Here is a 22,518-nt window from a genome sequence, read left to right on the forward strand (position 1 = left end):
ATAATGGCCCAATTACAGCTCCTGCTCGTCAAACGCTCTGTTGTTTCTCCACTGTTGCCTCTCTGCCTTTTTGTGTTGTCACTTATTGTGTTGTGGTGCTGTGCTCTGTGTTAATAAACGTGTTACAGTTGTCGTTTTGCTCTTCTTAAGACGTCTTGCTTCAATGGTGGGCAGTGCAACTATTGAGTAAGATGAGTGGGTTTACAATGGAGACTGTAAACCGCATTGTATTCAAATCGCGTTTGACTAATTACATTGTCTGAAGTAAAAGGCTTTAAAACACTCATAGTTTAATAACGCAATAAGCTTTTAGGATCCTCATTATAGCGCCGGGTTCTCTGAATTGGGACAGAGAAGACATTCCTTTTAAATGAGACATGTTAAAAATTTTAAAACAAAAAACATCAACGCAGGGGTACCCTCAATCAGTGGTTCTCAACTGGTATGGCGTCGGGACCCGCAATCACCCTGAGGTGACAAGCCGCGCCCCAAATACGACTTACGCTTGTAACATATAATATAAAATATTGTCTTTTCCCCAATAAGCACTGAATAAGCATTATGTTAGCCAAAGAAGCTGAAATTATTTTAACAGACATTTTGACAGACTCATGTAGTGATACTTTGTCTGTGCATTAAAGCTGGAGTACCTGATATTTCCTGCACAAACTTTATTTTTTTTATTTAGCCCAAACTCGTTTCTAGCTCTCACAGTCCCTCCTGCATGTCCAAATTGTTCAAGCAAATTGTTTATATGCACGTTTCAAGCCCGTGTACAGCTTTGAGCGGGTGAAAATGGAAGAAGGGGGGACCACCCCTAATAAAAATACCACTCATTTAGATTCTACTTCTATCTTCTATCGCTCAGTAAATAATTGGGTGAAGACAATTTAACAAGGTCTGTTTTTGCTGTGTTTACAACTTATTCTGAGGTGGAAAAAATACATGTTTTCTTTTCACTAACAAAAAGTCAAGTACCCCAGCTTTAATATTAGAGGAATTGTTTTCTGGGAAACATTCGTGACACACTGAAAACAGTTCTGTGACCCACCAGTTGAGAACCACTGCTCTAAATAAAGCATTCCAAGTCTCGATTATGCACTATATGTCCACTTTAAAGAATTAAGGACTTTAACAACCCTCAGGCATGTTCCCAACTGTGTGGTTCAGCAAAGTGCATCATACAGTGTATGTTTTCCCCAGAGCCAATCATCTGTATATGTAATTCTTGCATTGCACTGATGTAGCTCGTGCAACAACATGGTTTGGCCCTGTGCTGCAAAGCGCAGTGTAAACAGTATGTTCCTCATTTATTTATGCCAACAATCGTGTGTCGTATTTGCATTCAGCCTTACTGTACCCCTTGACAATTTGGTACAAGATACTATAATACCAGCCAATGTCGACTACACAGTAGGGCTGCAGGGATAATAGCAATAACAATCAAATCAACAGTGCAGTTTGTATGCAATAAAAGTCTGAAATTACAAGTTATACAGTATGTCCATTAGTAAAAAAAACAATGCAGTCTCTATCACTGTGGTGTCTTACTATGTATAAAACCCGCTAACCTTGTGTAGATCTAGATGATGTTTGGAAATGCATGTGGTTCTTGTTTTAGTTTAAACTTCTCTCAAATGTGAATTCTCTGGGCATGTTAAAAACTTGCAACTGTGTGACCTCATTCCTGAATAACACTATTATGCTATTTTAATCACAACACAAATCTACAATCAGATTCTTTTTCTAAACTGCACAGACTTACGACACAATTCTGAAGTAATTTACCGAGGCCAGGTGGGGGAAGAAAGTCACAACCACAATGTGCAATGAGATCCACCTTGTGCTGTTGCTGCTTCGTTTTGGAAACATGCCAAGAGAACGTTCAATCAAAATATCACTGTTTAGATGGTCTTTTGTCTCTTGTTTTTTGTCATTTTGAAGCAGCCATTGTGCCATTGTTTAATGGTGGGCAGCGCAACTATTGAGTAATGCGAGTGGGTTTACCATAGAGGCTAAACCAGCTTTGTTCTGACTAATTTGATTCACGCTGGAGACAATAAGGGTGTTACATAAGTTTCCCCCGTGTCTTTGTGTCTAGTTGATCAGCGGCGGGTCCATCGTGAACGCGGAGGCAGTATGGGACCACGTGACCATGGCCGACCGCGAGTTGGCGTTTAAGGCGGGGGACGTCATCAAGGTGCTGGACGCCTCCAACAAGGACTGGTGGTGGGGCCAGATCGACGAGGAGGAGGGCTGGTTCCCCGCGAGTTTTGTACGGGTGAGTGGGCCGCGTGGCCGTGGGGGGGATGAAAGCATAAAGACACCGTCGCCATTACATTACACTGTATACCCCACACTGGTCACACATGATACACATGCAAAGAATTAGAATTATGTGAAAGTGCATGCATTAAAACTGATGTAATGAATTGTGCTTAAGTGTCATTAAAAAGCATTACATTTGATAAAAGGCCTTTTTACACTTGGTCATGTGGCAGAGTGAAAAACAACCTAATGCTTCTAATTGTTATAATCTAAATTATTTAGACATTTAATATCTATGGCAGTCCATTCAAAGCATATAATTTTAATGACCACTTAAACTCATTGGCCATAAAATGGACCTAATAGGCTGGACAGTGTCTATCCACTTGTGTCAGGGGCTAAAACATTTTGCTGGAGGTAGTATATGGTGTTATATAGGGCTGCATCATATTGTTTTATAAAATTATCGTTATCAGGTTACAAACAATATATCACAAAATGACTGTGTCTTCCATCTGACTGAGATTTAAGTTATCTGCTAACATGCCCCTAAAAATGCATTTGGTCCAGATTTCACTTATTTAGTTCCTTGTTTTGTCACAGAATCTTACTCAAATGCACTGTAATGATTATTGAAATAATGTTAAATGAAATATCACAATATATTGTTATCGCAATAGTCAAGAATGTTGTTATAATATTGCCATTTTCCATCATGCTGCCATAGTGCCACAGTTATACATTGGTATATGTACCTCCCCGCTCAGTCCCTCAGTGTCACTGCGAATCTAATTGTTTATCACTCTCACTTCTCTCTGCCACAGTCATTTTTTTCCAGTCAGCTTTTTCTGAAGGATGCTTTTGACAGGGCTCTCTGGAAACAGCCAACTTTTTAAAAACATGTCCTGCTGTGGCTTTAGCTACTTTTACCCAAATAACAACATGACAATAATAACATGCACGTTGAATACTTTTCTTTATCTTTGACTTAAAAAGATCTTGAGAATTTAATCGTGAGCTCAAGAATTAAAATACCCTGGACTTTTGAGGCTTCACTTAACATCTAAATAATCTTCCACATTATTCTAATTTTTTGCAACCCACACGCACAAAGTCACATGCCGATTCCACGTGCCCTAAACAAACCCGATTAACACAACACAAAGTTATCCTCAGCGAATAATGCCTGGTTTAATAACAGAGAAAACCCGGGAGAGGTGAAAAGCGCCAGCTAAGTGCCTTATCTCTGTTCAGGGGCAACAAAACAAAAGATGCTGATGTCCCTTTTTACTTTGGCGTCACCTTGAGCTGCTAACCTTGAAACGCACTTCAATTTACATAATCTCACCTTTTGTTGGCTGCACTAAACAATAACCACACGAGTGCTCGAGTGGTGCGGGTCGGGTCAGTACGGCACGGTCTGGCGTGGATAATCTGCGAAGAGGCTTTTGTTCAATCAGTGTCTGAGGGCAGTGCCAACAGTAGCAACGTATGTTTTGACTGGGTAGACCTGCACAAAATATGACCAAAATTGTATGCTAACACTACTTAAAGGGATATATCAGGATTTTTGACATAGGGCCTCATTTCCTAGTTCCTAGTCATTTCCGAGTGTTGTTGATTTCTGGAGATATTTTTTTTGTAATTCATGCAGTTCTTATATTTGAAGAGTTTCGTGGCGCAAGGCTAGCGCATTTCTATGGTATCAGCTAGCCTGCATTAAAAACAGTCTGACCCGCTCTACAGAGCACCTGAGGCAAATCACTTATAGACTACCAGACTACTGACATAAATGTCTGTGTCGATAGATTAATTTTTGGAATATAACTGACCTTGCATCACATGAATGATCGCATTTTGAGGGACTATTTTCTAGCAGATCACTCCGCCGCTGCGTAGCTTATACAACCTTGAAGCTAATGCTGCTCAAATATTAGTTATTTTAAATGCAAAATGGTTAAATTCATTTTTTATTTATTGACCTTTATTTAACCAGGATAGTCCCACTGAGAATTAGAATCTCTTTTTCAGGGGAGTCCTAGTTAAAGGGGAGTTAAAGGGGCTAGATGTAAGTTGGCCATGTTATACTCACTACTGCCACCTCAGGTCATACGTGTAACTGCACCTTCTATATTAAGCTCGTACATGACAGCAATTCGGGCCCGAATTAACACCTTTTTGAGTGACAGTGCAGGATTTTAGAGGCAGTTGTGATAAATATGTCTGGGCTCATTCTACACCTTAGGACACTGTTGAAGCATGTAGGGGGAGGAAAATACTTAATTTTAACATAATTAAACTCTGTATAGTCCCTTTAAAATGATTCTATCGACACAGACATTTATATGGTTAGTCTGGCGTTATAAGTGATTTGCCTCAGTTGCACTGTGGAGTGGGTTAGACTGTTGTTAATACAGGCTAGCTGATACCGTAGAAATGCACTAGCCTAGCACCACGTAACTCTTCATTATAAATTGCATGAAACTGCATGAATAACAAAAAAAAAATCTCCAGAAATTAGCAACACTCTGGATAACTCGGAAATTAGGCCTTATGTCAAAAATCCTGAAATATCCCTTTAATTATTTCTTTTTTTTTCATGGTTTTGACCCAATTTGCTGAAAAAAATATGGCTTTTGTTCTTTGTTTTGTTTTGTTGTAATAATATAGTCACTATATTGAAGACAGTTATGGAATATTGCAATGATTCTCTTATTGTGCAGTCTTTTGCAGATTTGGATCGACCTTAGCGAGTTCTTGCTAACTAACTGATGGAAGGCAATACTTTATCATACAGTGCTGCTGACACAACCAGAGAAACAGATTTGCTTCTGGTATAAACTTTGTAATTACAAAGTGCGAGAAGTGACATCTGGCAGTCCAATTAACATACAGGAAATTAAATCCATATTATTGTATTCTTGATGTTCCAAAAGAGTTGTTCAGCGCAGAGCTGGCACTGGTGTGAAAGTGTTAAATGTGGTTGCATTTTTTGCTGTAGTTACAAAGCGCAAAGACAGAATGAAAGCCACCTCTTTGTCAGTTTGACCCCAAAGGTGCAGACGCTTTGACTTTGTGGTCCTTCTGTTCAAATCTGTCCTCTGCCTTTGACCCATCCGTCGACCAGTGCCTCAGGGCCGCCTGTCGTGAGTAGACTCCTCTCTAGGATATTGGTCAACAGTACCAGCTGTGGCATTGGCTTAATGCACATGTTTTGGAGCTCTATATTGTGGGTGGACAGATGTCAACATTTCTCTCCCTGTTTGGAGAGCATCCTCATGGCAGTTTCACGTGACGATCATGCACCCACCGGATACATGGCGGACTTGGTTTGGATCCAGACCATGTCCAGGGTCCAGTGATGTCATCCGAAGATAGTTAAACGATCCCCACGCGGCTCCATCTGGTCGGCGTGATTGTCACAAAAAATTTGCCATGAGGATAGAGGGCAAAACACGTGAATCCAGTTTCATTGTTGTAAATCCGTGAGATAAACTTAACCACTTGACTTGACTTGTATTTATTGTAGTTGATTGGGGGAAACCCACAGGCAAACTCCCCACCAGGTCCAGGAATCAAACCCGGGACCTTCCTGACATAAGACAAGAACTCTAGCCTCTCAGCCACCATTCCGCCAAATAAATATGGTTCCAAATTGGTATTGTATTTAATTCTGTAGATGAGTGTGCCGTGCTGACCGGACTTACTCTAAACTGCTCCTGTGTAATTGCCCTAACTCTTAAACCAAATGAAGGTTTTGTATTTGCACTAAAAGTGACCGCACCATTATTGGAAGTGAAGATCTCCTTTCATCGCCCCCCTTTCATGGTCATCCCTCACCTCCTCTCTCCATGTCCACTCCTGACGGGACGGGGGGCCAGAGCAGACAGGCTTGACCCGACTGCCCACCCGAAACGCTTGTCTTTCTGTCTGTCTTTTGTTTTGTTTTCTCTAAAGGTGGATCCCCACCCTCAACAGCCCCAAACAAAACAGGTTTTCTATATCAACCCTATAGCAACTCCACGGTTCCAAAACACCACGTCAAAGGTGCGTTTTTATTTACCAAATCTCATCCACCAAACCATCCAGCCTGACCGCCCCCCAAACCACCCACCCTCCCACCTCCGGCTAACGTTTGTAACCGCGCCATTACAAAACATCCACGTACTGTAACACCATCAACCAAAGCGGTAATTAGAAAATACACATATGAGTCAAAAGTAAAGCTTGCTACACCCAAATTGTACTGATCGCTTTTATGTAAATTTCTATTCTAATTGAGACGCCGACATATTTTACTGTTGACTCACGTTGGTGGTCTTAGTGCCGCGCTCCGTGCCACCACCCGTTGCTCTGCTTGTCTGTGGCGCTGCATTTCCATCTTGTGTTTGGCATCGTACCCGCCGGTCCTTTGATGTCCTCTTGGCAAACTGTGTGTCATCAGGTGTTGGCTTCTGGGCACGGAAACCTCTCCCTCACACACACACACACACACACACGCACACACACACACACACACACACTCTCTGTCTGTTTCTCTCTCCTTGCTCTCTCTTCCTGTTAAACGAGCCAGCGGAGGGACGTGCTATGTTTGTGATCCGTGGCGTGTGCATGAGTAAGGGCTGCACGAAATCTGAAAAATACTGTACGCAAAAGCACCATACGTTTCATTATGCATTTTATTCGAGCCACATAAGTCAGTAAGTAGTAGTAGTAGTAGTAGTAGTAGTAGTAGTAGTAGTAGTAGTAGTAGTAGGTAACCTAGCCAGCCACTCAAGCTTTCTGTCCAAATACAAGCGAGCGTCTGTGACTTTGCTCGCTGCCAATTATTCCCCCCTCAGTTTTTTTATCACTTTAATCAAAGATGCATAATGTATCATTCAGAACAAACTTTATAGCGTCTCTCACTTGTTATGAAGAGGAAAAAAAAGCACAAAAAAAAGCATGTGGATTGGGCAGAAGATGACAATTTTCAGTGTGATATTTCTTGTTATGTTTAGTGTTTTCGCACTAAGCTGCCACGTTGGATGGACTATGAGTCTCTCTGATTGGTTATTCTGCCTGTCAGTCGCACCATTCAGAACTTACGGAGACGTCTTTGTGTAGAATTGGAATAGAGTGTAGTCTGGCTGGCCTGGCTAATTGGTTTGCAATACCGCGACTACGGGCCCGATCTTCCGTCTGGCACAGCAACAGCGAAGCAACGGTGCGCCAGTGCTTTTTGCCAGTGGCCTGATGGCGTCGCTTAGAGGAATAAAAGGCTGAGGTAGGCAACAAACAACGCTGACCACAATGAGCACTTGCAATTTGCCGCTCCCTCTTCGTTCTCCTTTTCTCTGCATTAACGTCGTGTGCAGCCTACAAACTATTTCTTCCACCGTGAGTTAAACACTGTCCATCTCCTGCATATGTCGATGGTCCCGCTGTATTAAAACTCCACGATGCAGAAATGCAAGATCGGGCCTTATGTCTTGATGAACTCATGTCTAAACAGGTCTATGTCAGTGTTTTAAAGATTTTGGTATATGGTTATAGCGATGTATATATCCCTAGCAGCTGTAGAACTAATAATTGTATCAAAAGCAGTTTAAGCAGTAGTTTGCTTTCGAGATAAAGCCCAGATGAATAATGACAAATTCAGATCTGGTGCAGCCCCTGTATGTGCGGCTTCTATGTGTCGATGTGCGTGTGTGTGTGCTAAAGTAAGACTGAGGAAATCTTGGGATTGTGAGCATGATTAACTGAGCAGGAGATTTGTTTATTTATGTTTAATCGTGAGTGACTGCCTGCCAGAGCTGGACACCGTATCCCCCTGGGCAGAGACTGAAAGAGGCTTTGTTGACTGTGGAGTGGTTGGCAGCGTGTGGATAACCTTGGCGACATGCTGGACCACGAGTCTCGCTCCACATCCAAGAGACCAGCACTAAATAAAGCCTGTGAGGTTGGATTGCACCGACAACTAGGATTAATAAGGTCTTAAATCAAATATACGGCATGTAAACTATGGAGTACTACAGATGCGAGACAGGGTCTGATCGCCGAAGCTGGGCCTGCAGATTTGTATGCTTCGTTTATTATTATTGTTAGACAGCTAGTTAAGGGTGAGTTTTATTTATTTGCACATTTGATTTTCTTTAGAACAGAACAGAACACATGTACGTACCATTTATATATCCTATAAAAGTGTCACATTGCAAAGGCTTTGTGCAGTGGTTTGACACTCCCACCGTCAATACAAGCTCTTCGTGAAAAATCAATGCAACGCTGGATGGGAATAGATCTTGTGACAATTGCATAAGTTTATAAAAGACAGTTTATGCCATTATCGAACCTAAAGGCGGTCCAACAAAATGCCTGACCACAAAAAGAGTCGTCAGCTGGATTTAACTAACTGCCACGGGCATATTCCAAGTTGACAGCGCCAGGATTCATCAGGCTCACAGTGTGAAAGTGTGGTTCAGGCCTTCGCGGAGTCCTGATCTTGACCCCATTTGATAATCTTTGGGATGTGATGGAGAAAGCTTTGCACAGTGGTCACACTCTCCCATCATCAATACAAGATCTTAATGCAACACTGGATCTTCTGATACTGCAGAGGCTTATTGAAACAAATATGAGCTGTACCTTATTTTCCGGACAATGCCTAATGAAGAACAAAACAACAGGCTGAATAGGCGTACGGTTCGCTAACGTAGCACATTAATGATTAGCTACATGAAGCATAAACAACAAACTAAATAGGTGTCTGGTACCTTAAAGGGACTATACGGAGTTTAAAAATGTTAAAATTATGTATTTTCCTCCCCCTACATGTTCCAACAATGTCCTAAGGTGTAGAATGAGCCCAGACCTGTTCACCACAACTGCCTCTAAAATCCTGCACTGTCACTCAAAAAGGTGTTAATTCGGGTCAGAAGTGCCGTCATGCACGAGCTTAATATAGACGGTGCAGTTACACGTATGACCTGAGCTGGCAGTAGTGAGTATAAAATGGCTAAATTGCATCTAGCCGCTTTAACGTCACATAAACAGTTCTGATAACTATAGCAGAAGGAACATACCAAACTCTCGATCTCACTCCAAATCACTAAATCCATTAAAACAGGGGTCCTCAAACTACGGCCCGTGGGCCAAATCCGGCCCGCGAGATGAATTAATCCGGCCCCCGACTTGTAGAGCACAAATCCCTGAGTATGTCAAAAAAAAGTAAGTCTCTAGCCCATTTCTGTGCGGCACAATACAAGTGTAAGAAGTTATTACTTTGGTCACATTACATAATGATGTTTTATTTGAAAATAAAAATAAATGGACATTAAAACAAAGTGTGAAGACTTGATTGCTATTTTTGCAAACCACTACAGTGAAACAAATATGTGCCTGAATCAAGTGTTGATCTTGTGGATATAGTAGCGGGGACGACGAGGCGAGTCATCAATGAGGCATTTTGGTCTGGGTCATACAATTCTATGTAATAGGCAACCCGGTCCGGCCCCCCATCACAGTCGGGAACAATAACGTGGCCCCCAGAGAAAAAAGTCTAAGGACCCCTGCATTAAAATCTTCATCCTCTGTGTCACTTCTGAACAATCGCCATGGCAACGACCAGGGCACGGAGGCGTAACTGCACCGTTGACAAACCTCTCCCGGCTGCACGCTTTTCAAGCTCTCATTTGCAAACTCGTTCCTCTAGCTGTGGCCATCTAGCTTTTAGCCCGCGATTAGCTTTCTTTTCTTTTCTTTTAGGCAACTTATCAGCAACTTCATGTATGCAAGCAAGTTTACCAACTGCTAAGAATCAATCAGCATCTGTAATTATGTACACTGTAGTATATGAAACTGTAATTTTCAATCTCAGTGTTGGTTCTTCAGTCTATCATTCAGTGGTTTACCTTTTGAAGAAGCAACCATTGAAAGGCTAGGTAATCTGTCAATGGATACTGACACTGAATTAGGTCCATTTAAAAGTAACTTGACGAGGCTCAAGGCTAACCGAACGGCGATACAGACAGGTTTTGGTCTCACAGAAATCTGAAGAAAGCTTTTGTTTCCTTTGAGACAAATGTACAGACAGAATTAAAAGGCCAATGTAAGCTTATAATAAAAACACATATTTCCCCAGATATGCTGCAGACTGTTGGGCAGACAGCGTGGTTAGTCATCCTGCCGTTGCGCTGAAGAATGAGTATAGATAGAAGTTGTATAGTAGCGTTCCAAAGCTTAATTTGAATATATACTGTATATATAGATTTTTTTTTTCTTAATATGATTTGTAAAAAAAATGCAAAACTCTATTTAAATGTTTCTTGACAGCCCTTCTCATGTGAATTGATAGAGCATCCAGGGGAAAAAAAGAAAAAAAAAACCTGTGTACTTATCCTCTATCCAGTGCATATTTTTTAAGAAAACTGGCAAAATGAGGGTGTTCAGAAATGTTTCACCTTCAGAGTATGTTCTTTTGAATATAATGCAGCGTTGTGAATAAGTTTCTAAGTGGTCCATGGTGCAATCCAACGTTGTGTGGCGTGTGTGTCCTCAGGAACAAACTTGTTAGCACTTTTTGTTTTCTCATATTTGAAGTTTGCACCTGCCCGACCATAGCTCCCATGTGAGTGTTTTTTCTGTTCTTCTCTCTCTCTCTCTCTCTCCATATACGCCGTCCTCAGCTGTGGGTGAACCAGGAGGATGTGGGAGGGGAGCCGGCGGAGGGCACGAGCGAGGTCCAGAACGGGCACCTGGACCCCGCCAACGACTGCCTGTGTCTGGGCTCGCCGCTGCAGAACCGCGACCAGATGAGGGCCAACGTCATCAACGAGATCATGAGCACAGAAAGACACTACATCAAACACCTCAAGGACATCTGCGAGGTAAGTACAATAAACACAAACAAGTGTGGGATTGTGGACAGGACAGACATGGAGACGGGGAGTAAAAGTTTTGAGCGGGAAAAATGTCATGACTCTAGACATATTCCATTTAATCGAAGGATTCAGAAAATTATTATTATTATTTTTTTCATCTGCAATTAATCTCGATTGAAGTCAAGGTCAAAGGTTGTAGTGAGAAAAGCACAAAGGTTGCAGTTAAGTAGGTATCATAACGTCCTCTGAAAACAACAAAATAACGCTCCGCTGGGATTCGCTTTTCAGGCTTCGACCTCCAAAATCAACACATCAACAACTCGGGACCCCTTCACACAAATGTGATTAGCATTTATAATAATTAAGGTGCAAAACTCTTAAAATCTGGTTTTGTTATTTTTGTTTTGTTTTTGACACTATATTTTGACTTAAAAGTATTTTTTTGAAATCATCTCACAACCCCCATTTCAGGGTCTTGTGACCTCCGGGTGTCCTGACCCTACAAACATATAAATAATAATTTATATATTTCATTTATATATTTCAGTTTTCTCTGTGTTAAAGCCTCAGAATCGCGAATCATATGTCAACAAGAATTGCAAATCTAATCGTAATTGCAACGCTTGTCAGAGAAATTGCAATTACCGGTAAATCATATTCCAAACATATACAGCCCAGCTTAACCTTTCATATTTATTTATTTCATTTGTATCTACTGCAGGGTGTTAGCCAATGAATTGTTATGAAGCTATGCAGTATATGAACTGTGATAAGTGAGACAAATAAGGAAAAAAATGTTCTGTGAGTTCATCTTATATGTGGGCAATAATCTGCAATTGGTGACGATTTGAGGCATTATACCTGCAGATCTGCGCTTTCTGGCTTTTGAGGATTCTGGACCACAACACATTTTTGCTGAAGAAGAAGTTAGCATGTCACATACTCGATAGCCAGGATACAGTGGCTAGAGAGACTCCCAACAACTGTTTTTCAAGCTCGCCCTACCATCATGTCTGTACTGCTGGATACATGTTATTTTGCTCCATATTCGATGACCAAGTGATGTGTTTCGCCCAAACAACCCATCCCTGTAAATGTTCAGAAACATGTGTGAAGTTCAAGGCACTGAACCACAGTATCTCAGCAGCCACACTTAAAGGGCGGTGCTGTTGATTTGATTTGTCATAACTGTGTTGAATCATGCTGCACAGAGATGAGCCACAAGTCACACTTAATAACTCGAACCAAATGATCTGCGTGATTACATTTTAGCATGGTTTCATACAGGCCTGTCACATGGCAACTGCTATCTCAATCTGCTGTATTACATATACAGTACAGTACGGGACTTCATATGTGCTATAGGGTTATAGGATAGGGTTTTATACTTTAAAGGAACAGGCCACCTTTTTTCCATACTGAGATATGTTCTTACCTGAGCTTAGAAAGGTTGATACATACCTGTCTGGCCCTTGGAAGAGCCTGGTCGCTTCTAACTTCACCCCATTTGGAACTGTAGGAATACATTGGAAGAGGCCAAAGGCTAACAACACCTTTGGTCGCTTTGCGTGACTGAGGGCACGCACAAAGACCAGACAGGTACGCATCAACTCGTCTAAGCTCAGGCAAGAACATAACTCAATGGTGGCCTGTTCCTTACATTTTTGTTGTTGTGGTTTTATCATTAGTTTGAAAGAAACATTTTCTTTTTGATTCATTCAAATCTAAAGGTGAATTTTGATAAGTTGTATTAGAAAAGTAATTTAAAGTGGACATATTGTGCATTATTGAGGCTTAAAGGGACTATACGGAGTTTAAAAATGTTAAAATTAAGTATTTTCCTCCCCCCACATGTTCCAGCCATGTCCTAATGTGTAGAATGAGCCCAGACCTGTTCACCACAACTGCCTCTAAAATCCTGCACTGTCACTCAAAAAGGTGTTAATTCGGGTCCGAAGTGCCGTCATGCACGAGTTTAATATAGAAGCTGCAGTTACAAGTATGACCTGAGGTGGCAGTAGTGAGTATAAAATGGCAAATCTGCATCTAGCCCCTTTAAAATAATGCACAACTGTTGCATATCCTCAGCATTGACAGTTTACGTTTAATGTGGAGTAATGTCTAAGAAAAGACCGTACAGTGTGAGACACTGGGCTGGTCAGGATTTCAAAGTGACCTGGAGGGCCCTCTTGCCCTCAATGGCACATTATGAAACTGTGAAAATAAGATTTCACTTTCATTGACCATAGTTTATTCTTTTTTGGCACGTACTGTAGAAACCCATGGAGCTTTTCAATATTTTTTGCTACACCAAATTCCTCCACGAAACCGCAATCCAAGGTGGGCAAGTTTTTTAGTGTGGAAAATCTCATAATCTCGATTTAATCCTCCGTAAACAAGATCTTATCGAGGCAACCCATCTCTTTAAATATGTGCATCAAAGCGTGTATTTACAGCCGCACTTCGACATGTCACGCCCGCAAGAAATCCTGGCATCCAGCAAGCAGCTATGCACACAAACAGATGAAATGAAAAGCGACGCCCCTATCACGCGGGTGTAAATAGCGTTTTTTCCAGGCGAATTCAGAAGCGCGTCTACATTATGTCTAAAAGATGATCCGAAAAAAATAATAATAATACATTTAATTTGCAACAACGAGCTGAAATTCTTAGATATTGTGACTGGACTGACTGAGTGGGAGAGGCCAAGGCAAAAAACAAAGAGGATATAGGTCTACTGTGGTTGGATGGAGTGAAAGAGAATGAGAGGGTGCACAAGGTTTAGATGCAGTGACGCGCAGATTGATACTAAATATTGATATCTTTATACTCGGGCCACAAATATCAGCACTGTCATTTCTTTATAAACACATTAACATTTTTTGTTTACTTTCTGTCCTTTTTTAATGGTTAAATCTGTGTTTGGTCGATAGAAGTAAATTTTCCTTATTCATTTTGACTGCTATCGCCTATCCGGGTCCCTGAAAGAAAGTTTCCCTTATCTAAAAATAGTTTCTCATCATATTAACACCTCATTTACATCGAGTACATTAAGTCCACATCCAAATCCGTCATGTAATAATGTAGGCTCACATTTAAACAAGTCTTGCAGCTTATTTTCTAAGTGAACCTACAATATAGCAGGCTTATTTCCATTTTCTAGGTTTTAACTTTATTTTTAGGCAATGCTCAGTGTTTACCTGCGCCTCCAGAAACATCTAAGTTTTGTGTCCTCTCTCCTCTCTCCATTTGTCTCATAACTCCACTCTTTTCCTGGCCTCCTCTACTCCTTTGTACTTTTAGGATCATCTTCATTTTAAATCCAGAATCTGAAGTAAACGAGCCGTCAGTCCTGGAGTTAGATCGTAGTTGATTCCAAGTGAATGAGTCTGTGTGAAAGAAAAGTTAAAAGCCTTGCGTGCGATGGCCCACGGTGCCTGGTGACGATGGAGAGACAGTCTCCTGGCCTCGGCTCCTTCATATCGGCTTAATGTGTCCTGAAGAAACACGATATGTGAGCAGCACTAAAAGTGAACGCTAACCGGCAAAAACAACTAGCGGCTAGTCGTCGGTGTTACACTGTTTATTGTTCCACCGAAACACCGAAAAGGTTTTCTGCCTAGTCGTCTGGTCTGTTTATGCCCTAGTGTGTTGGGTTACTCACCTATGCCCTGTAGAGAACGCAAGCAACAACATAGCAACAGAAGCCAAATGAGCGGCAAGTCTGCAATGCTACAGTCGGTTTTGACAGTCGAGGCCTCTGTTTAGAACTGGGGTGTCGAACTCGTTTGGGTCGGGGGCCAAAATTCAGCCCCAACAGCGGGTCGCGGGACACATATATTGTGAGGGACTATATATGGTCATGTTTAAAAACAGTTAAAGGGGGAAACAATTTGGAGAAAAATTTAAACTTTCTCTAATTATTCAAAAACTACTTTAACAAACGTTGAATTATGAATATAGTTTTCTACTAAATAAAGATACAAAGACATGGAGAGGAGCAAAGTGGTTCAACAGCCCATAAATACATAAATAATGGAGAATGCTAACAGGAAGCTTCATGTTAGCATCGAGCTAATTCTAACGGCTAGCTAGTGGTAGCTACAACTGCCGTTTTTTCACTTCTACTGAACAATCTGCTGTGAGAAAATATCCATATGGGCCCGATTTAGACTTGACTTTATTTGTATGTGATAAATAAGTTCATATTCCACCATAAAAAGGCTAAAAAGAGTGAAAAATTGTGTTTCCCAAAAGATTCTATTTTCCCCCTCGGTGAGGCCACGCCCCCTTCTATGACGAGATGCCGTCTGTATCCCGTGGCTATAATACGCTGTTTATATCCTGATCTCTTATTATAGTGTCCTCTGCTGGACATGTGTGGAATTCTTATTGATTATTTATGTTATATATAACTGGTTGTTTCGTCGGGGAATGGGCAAGAGACTTCCTTTTTTTTGGCATGCTCAGGAATCCATGCCCCTCAAAGGGCCACATTAAATTATGCGCCCGCGGGCCTTGACCTTGACACATGTGGTTTAGAATGTAAAATACATATTTGCAACTCTTATTCTCACTGACACTTGTCCTTGTTTATACTGTATTTTGATTAATATCGAAGATTTTGGTTTCTTTAAATAACACATACAACTGCACAAGTCACTGCCTCTTCAAATTACAAGAATGTTTCCAATAAGGCACTAACGTTTCAGAATTTATAACACACACGTTCACAAATTTCCCTTACAATACTTGGCTTCGGTTTTCTATTCATCTGAAGCCCCAAAGATTGGATTATTTAAGTACATATCCTTGACGCAGAAGGAAGTCTAAATGAATTGTGGGAATTGTATTGCAAAAAGCCAAGAAGATGAAGAAAAAAAAAACCCTCCTTACAACAAATCTTTTCCCCAAAGTTCCAAAGCCAGGGGGCATTTAATTAGCTGCACGAATTGGACTGACAAATTAAGGCCAAGAGTCTGTCCTGCGCCAAATTGTTTCTGACTTTACAATAGGTCCAGAAGTCACTGTTAATTTTAATCCACTTAAATTACATTGGTCGAGTGTCCCAACATGTTTATCTGAAGTAGCTACCAAAAAAAGTGGAGAAATTAATTACCTTTGTGCTGACTTACAATATAACCTCAGTCTGTTCGGTTCGACACAGAAAGCAGGCAACATTGCGACCACTTTTCTAATATCTGTGGTCTTTGATGTCTAAACTTTGAGAACTACTGATGCAGAGCTTATCTGTTCCTAAGGGGTCTGGTCGTAACTTTTCAGTCGATGCGTGTTGTTTCAGGGCTACTTGCGCCAGTGCCGGAAGCGCGTGGACATGTTCAACGATGACCAGCTCAAAGTCATCTTCGGGAACATCGAGGACATTTACCGTTTCCAGATGGGCTTCGTCCGAGATCTGGAGAAACAGTACAACACAGAAGACCCGCACCTTTCCGAAATAGGACCCTGCTTTTTAGAACACGTAGGTCTCAACAGTAGCGTGTAGTGGACATACCTCTCAAAATTACAAACTAAATTATGAATACTGCATAACACGGGCAACTCTCTGTGTGCATTAAGCTTTTGACTGTCACCGAACCTTATGTTTTGCCTTTGCAGCAAGACGGTTTCTGGATCTACTCGGAGTACTGTAACAACCACCTGGACGCGTGCATGGAGCTGAGCAAACTGATGCGTGACGGTCGGTACCAGCACTTTTTCGAGGCCTGTCGTCTCCTGCAGCAAATGATCGACATCGCAATAGATGGCTTCCTGCTCACTCCGGTCCAAAAGATCTGCAAATACCCTCTGCAGTTAGCGGAGCTGCTCAAGTACACCGCACAGGAGCACAGGTGAGGGAGACTCGCTGTGGCCTCATTCGTCATTTGTATTGAGTGAGAGGAAAAATGTTAAATCAAAAATAATTTGATCATTATTAACAACAGTTTAGTCTATGTTGATTCTGTCCCTTGCAATTAACCATGTAAATAATACAAATACACACTGTTTACCAGACCACCTTGTACATAAAAGAAAAGCATTCATTTAACTAATATGCCTAAAAAGGAAAGGAAAGGATTTTATTTGTATAGCGCCTTTGACAGACAGAGTCACAAAGTGCTTTAAATGAGACATTCACTCCATACTCGGTGATGGTAAACTACGTATGTAGCTTCAGTTTCCCCTGGGACAGACTGACAGAAGCGCTGTTGCGACTGCACATATCTGTGCCAACAGACCCTCTGACCACCCTCATTCATACACACGCACACATCGTTCATCCTGGACTATCGTACATGTTTTTGGGGTAGTGGAAACCTAGCCTGGCATAAAGCCAGACTGACTTTATTTATGTATTTATAAATACATATAAAGACGCAATTTCCAAATTGAGACTGGAGGCGGGGCTAACGACCGTAGTTTGACCGAGAAAGAACCAATCAAACACAAAGCGACCTACGCTTTGAGTTTACGTCCTCCGCCATGATGGTTTGTCGTCCACTCGTGCAGTCGAGTAAATGTTCCAATGAAAGCCCTCAGAGCAGCTTCTGCTGTGGCTTTAAGGACAAGTCCAGCTCATTTAAAACAGAAGAAAGGGCACTGGTAAAAGATTGTTGTGTCGCGGCCGCCATCTTCACTGTTTTGGTTTCAGCCTGGAGGAGCTCTGGTGTTTGATGGGAAATCCTAGCGTGGAAGACGGCGCACCATTGGCTCGTCTTGGTTTTGCCGGAGTCAGCGATATTCAAATCGCACAATTCCAGACTGTATCTCTATGTATCTCTGTACATGGAGGATCAGTCTGACACATGCAAACTCGACACAGAAAGACCCCATCCAGGTGGGAATCAAACCCGGGACCATCTAGCTGTGAAGCACGAGTGCTAACTGCTGTGCTACCGGGCCACCCCAAAAAAAGTCGTAGACAAACGTTATTGAGTCATCATCTGTACTCTGCAGTTGAAGTGTAGGATGTTTCACCTTTCAACAAAGGAGCTTCGTCAGCAACACTAAAGCATCTGATCAGGTGAGCGTAGGGTCTCTGAGACTGAAACCTACTTAACAACAACAAAGGTTTGTTTATCAAAAGGGGGAGAGGAGCCTTTGAATAAAGAGGGTTGGGATTAGGACAAGCTAACTCCTCCCAGAGGTCTCTTTGGATGGGAACGAAAGGTCCACCTCTACAACTGCAGAGTGCAGATGATGACTCAAGAACTTTCACCTGGGATGGGCAACTCCTGTACGACTGAGAGCTTACATAGATATTTATTGTGAGTAGGCTGACCTGACTTTGATTTTCTTCTTCTATCATCTTGCTGACCATCAGGAGTACATTTGATATCGTAGTCATGCATAGCAGGTGCATAGCAGTTAGTTCCTGTCCCAAACTATGAAAAATTACAGTTTTAATAACAGTAGTAATCATAATAACCCATCATTAATTCAATAATAGCTGTTAATAATAACAGTCATGTGTATGATTATGTGATGTGATGATCAGTCTATCGAAAGTCAGGGTGTTTCAGTCTTTCCACAACTTCCCCAGCTCTTCAACAGAGCAGCACAAGTTCATTTATATCGGAAACTAGTCCATTACTGTTGCATTGCGGGGCTCCAGATGTGCATCATGCAGCTGTTTGGCACTGTTTACTCAAGCATAAACTCAAACAAATGCTCTGAGCTCTTAACACTGCGGCAAGAAAACATTACATCCTAAAATCTGGCTCGTGTTTAAGAATCAAGGCGGCAGAAGTACAAATCCATATAGTCAAACCCTGGGATAACAGTGTCCATTGACTGATTGCAAAGTGAATCACGGTTTGGAGCGAGCGATGAGACAAATGCAGTGCAAAGATTATTTCCCTTTGGATTTAATGTTTTGATTTTGGTTGTTTCTGTCTATGCGGTGCTTGTAGGAGGTGCCCTCTTGACAATGACTTGTTAATTCACAAGTTAGGTAAATATAGTCAACATTTTGGCAGAATTTTGTTGTATGTGAGCAAGTGACTGGCATTCTAGCTTCTGTCAGCCTACCCCACGGCAGCTGTGGCTACAATACAACCTCTGAGTGTGGAGTAAATGAATAATGACTAGACAGGGGTGTGTACTTGTTTGGGTCGTGGGCCAAGATTAAGCCCCCATGGCGGGTCGTGGGCAGCATATATTATAAAGGATTGTGGCCTAATAAAGTGCTACATAAAGTCATTATTCATTCACTCCACACTCGTTGGCAGTAAGTTACTACTGTAGCTACTTCTCCTTTTTTTTTTTTATTTAAGGTGCCCCCTAGTGGCTGGAGTGAGCAAACTGGAATGGGCACAAGAATGGGCTAGACAGAGATTTACTTTGTTTTTGACATACTTTATGTTCTACAAATGGCTGGATTAAATCATCTCGTGGGCCGGATGTGGACCACAGGCCTTGTGTTGGACACATGTGGACTAGAGTAGAGTGCTATAGAGAAATTTGTTGTCTCAGGTTATCTCAGCAGTGAACGAAAGGAAAGAAAATCAACACAATTTAACTAAGGATTCCTTAAGAAAATGTTGCCTGGTTAGAGTCGGCATCAACTTAATTTCCATAGCGGAACAGACACGAGCAAACAGGAAGTGGAGTAAACCAATCAGCGATGGGCAATCATTGTTATTCATGGTTCTGCGTTCATGTTCGAACAGGATTATGAATCACAAAACTCACCAACCGTCGATATGTTTTTGGTCATTTACCACCAATTACAAAAAAGCTCTCGGCTCTCCAGTACATTGTTATTGAGGGGACCCAACTTGTGCAGTCAGTAAAAACATACATATACTCAACCTTGCAGTTTCTTTTACAAGAAGCCATTGATTAAAAAAGTGTTGTAAGTCTGAAACCATGTCTGAGCCACGATTAATGCCTGAAACAGCAGAGCACAGAGTCTTTAGTCAGACCCTCTTGCATTGTCTGGATAATAGTGCCTGTTGCCAGATTAGACACCTTTTGTGACTCCACCGGTTTGCTGTTGTACACACACAGTGACTACACAGACAGGCTCAGACCTAATCTAAACATTTGCAGATGATATCTCAGCCAGCGGACACTCAGTGGAGCATCCAGATGTGCAAACCCAGGCTGCAGAAATGCACTGTGAGTGAATGGAGAGAGAGAGAGGGTCACTGAGCCAGAGACAGGGACAGATGCCAGATGCCGGTTGCCAGTTCTGCCAAATCTCAGCCACTCACTGTTGGGAGCCGAGGAGTGAGTGCCAGATACTGTCACATAGACACATTATCGACCATAGTGCCGACTGGAATAGGGTTTAAAGATGGAGAGATAATTGATTGCCATTCTCAGCCCGATTTCTTTTCTTTTTTGGAAACGTGGACTGAAACTTTTTTAACATTATGTTTAAATATATGTTCAACCTATTCTGCATATCCCTATTGCCAAACAGTTTAAGGACATTCCTAGATTATGAAGCCTTTTTTCATGGACAGCGGCAAAACAACTTACTCCGATTCTTAAAGGGGCTAGATGCAAGTTGACCATATTAGACTCACTACTGCCACCTCAGGTCATACGTGTAACTGCACCTTCAATATTAAGCTTGTGCACGACTTTCAGAGGCAGTTGTGGTGAATAGGTCTGGGCTCATTTTACACATTAGGACATGGCTAGAACATGTAGGGGGAGGAAAATACTTAGTTTTACATTTTTAAACTCTGTATTAGGATGAATTTCCTAAAGGGGATGACAGAGCAGACCTTAACCTGAACCTATAAACCCTTGCAACAAATTTGACATCTCATTCATCCACATTTACATTTCTTTACACTGAGCAGCAGATGATTTGATCCAGTGCAGCCATCACAAATTCCCCCCTTGTCAAAGTCGGTCAAATCCTGACATTTGTACATTTTCCCTGCTACTGACAAATCTGAATTTATTGATTTTCTTTTCTGGTAGATTTAATGAATTCAAAATGCAAGGCTTTTGGGCAGAATTTCAGTCATACATATGTTACTGCCGTTACTGTGCAGCAGCTGTAAGTAGCTGAATCTGAGCCCTGCTTCCTGTGGTGGTGATACACTCCAAACAATTATCAGTTAGTTGCGGTCATAGCATTTAGAAAAGCTAAAAGTAGCTGCTTGTTTGGGGAAATAAAAAACGGCACAGAGCTGCTTACGCTTTGAGGACGCTTGGGAGTAACTATGGGACTATGGGAGTACGTCCTAGAAAGTTTGTGGTCAGGATGATATGTCAAGAAAGAAAATTGATTCATTTGATCTATAAATCTGGCTGGATATATGAGTTTGTTTCTCCAAGACACAAATCAAATTCAACCCGTCAAACCTATTTAGAAATGTAGAAAGCCTTTGGGAAGGTGTAAAGCGAGCTATAAGGCAAAACCAATGACTAGCCGGGGAACATAACTCAGTCTGGACCAAACCAGAACTAGACCACCTATGAATCAGACCATGAAGGGTCCAAACTAGGGATAAATATGGGAGTGAACCCTGGGTATTTCTTTGCCTTTACCACCGTCTGATTTACGACTCTGCTTGGGCATTTATTTTGACGAGCGCGAGCGAGTAAATCTCCGTCACTTGGAATGCCATCATTTTACCTCAATACAAGAAGCTGAAGAACGTGCCAGCAGGACCTGTCTATAACCCCGCGCGCTGCCAGCCAGCCGGTTAACGGGGGGGTACAGGACAAGAGGCGAATTAAGGCGCACTCTGTTGTTCGGTGTTCGTGTAAATTTACTGCCTTCGCCCAAGTTTATAACCCATGTGTTTTAATAGGCGATCTGTCTTCACTTCCAAAGCATTTACGCGCCTATATTAAAGACTAGGCCTGCCTCTTAAAGCTGTAAGTTCAATACACCAGGCCAGTAATTGCTGTACTTATTTTTTTTTTCTGTCTTTGTGCTCCACAGTGACTATCGATACGTGGCGGCGGCTTTGGCTGTAATGCGCAACGTCACTCAGCAGATCAACGAGAGGAAGAGGAGGCTGGAAAACATCGACAAAATCGCCCAGTGGCAAGCATCTGTCCTGGATTGGGAGGTGTGTAATTGAGTGTAATACTAAGTAGAGGAGGCCGGGGTTGCTTTTTTAACTAACTTGATAATGACACAGTTAACCATCCTGCTTCTTCTGCAGTAAAAAGTTGGAATTCACATAAACAGCGAAATGAGGAGATAGCGATAGAAGTTATTTTACCTTTACACGCTTGGAGAATTGTTGGTGTGGGAAAAATACCTTCTCGGGTGCCCATATATGAAGGAACTCTGATAAAGTTTAAATGAATAAACCACCTGCTTGTTTCCAGGTAAATTCTTGCACATTAAGAAAGTAAACTTCCACAAAATTGAAGGGGGAAAAAAGACAGAATTGTTAGCTCAATTTTATTC

At 41.7% G+C, this 22,518-nt stretch overlaps 1 protein-coding gene across 5 annotated transcripts in view; it reads left to right on the forward strand.

Annotated features, from left to right (window-relative positions):
* arhgef9a (Cdc42 guanine nucleotide exchange factor (GEF) 9a) overlaps positions 1-22,518 on the forward strand; it is an 85,082-nt gene that overhangs the window by 42,437 nt on the left and 20,127 nt on the right. For 4 of the 5 annotated variants that reach the window (XM_079556177.1, XM_079556180.1, XM_079556178.1 and 1 more), the window contains 6 exons: positions 2,102-2,281; positions 6,226-6,315; positions 10,932-11,132; positions 16,429-16,608; positions 16,746-16,978; positions 22,042-22,171. In XM_079556177.1, coding sequence (XP_079412303.1) covers positions 2,102-2,281; positions 6,226-6,315; positions 10,932-11,132; positions 16,429-16,608; positions 16,746-16,978; positions 22,042-22,171 — 1,014 coding nt within the window. The remainder of the gene's footprint in view (positions 1-2,101; positions 2,282-6,225; positions 6,316-10,931; positions 11,133-16,428; positions 16,609-16,745; positions 16,979-22,041; positions 22,172-22,518) is intronic. The other variant, XM_079556176.1, reaches the window with a different exon arrangement.

This window comes from Gobius niger (assembly GCF_951799975.1).
Source record: "Gobius niger genome assembly, chromosome: 5".
NCBI classification, from domain to species: domain Eukaryota; kingdom Metazoa; phylum Chordata; class Actinopteri; order Gobiiformes; family Gobiidae; genus Gobius; species Gobius niger.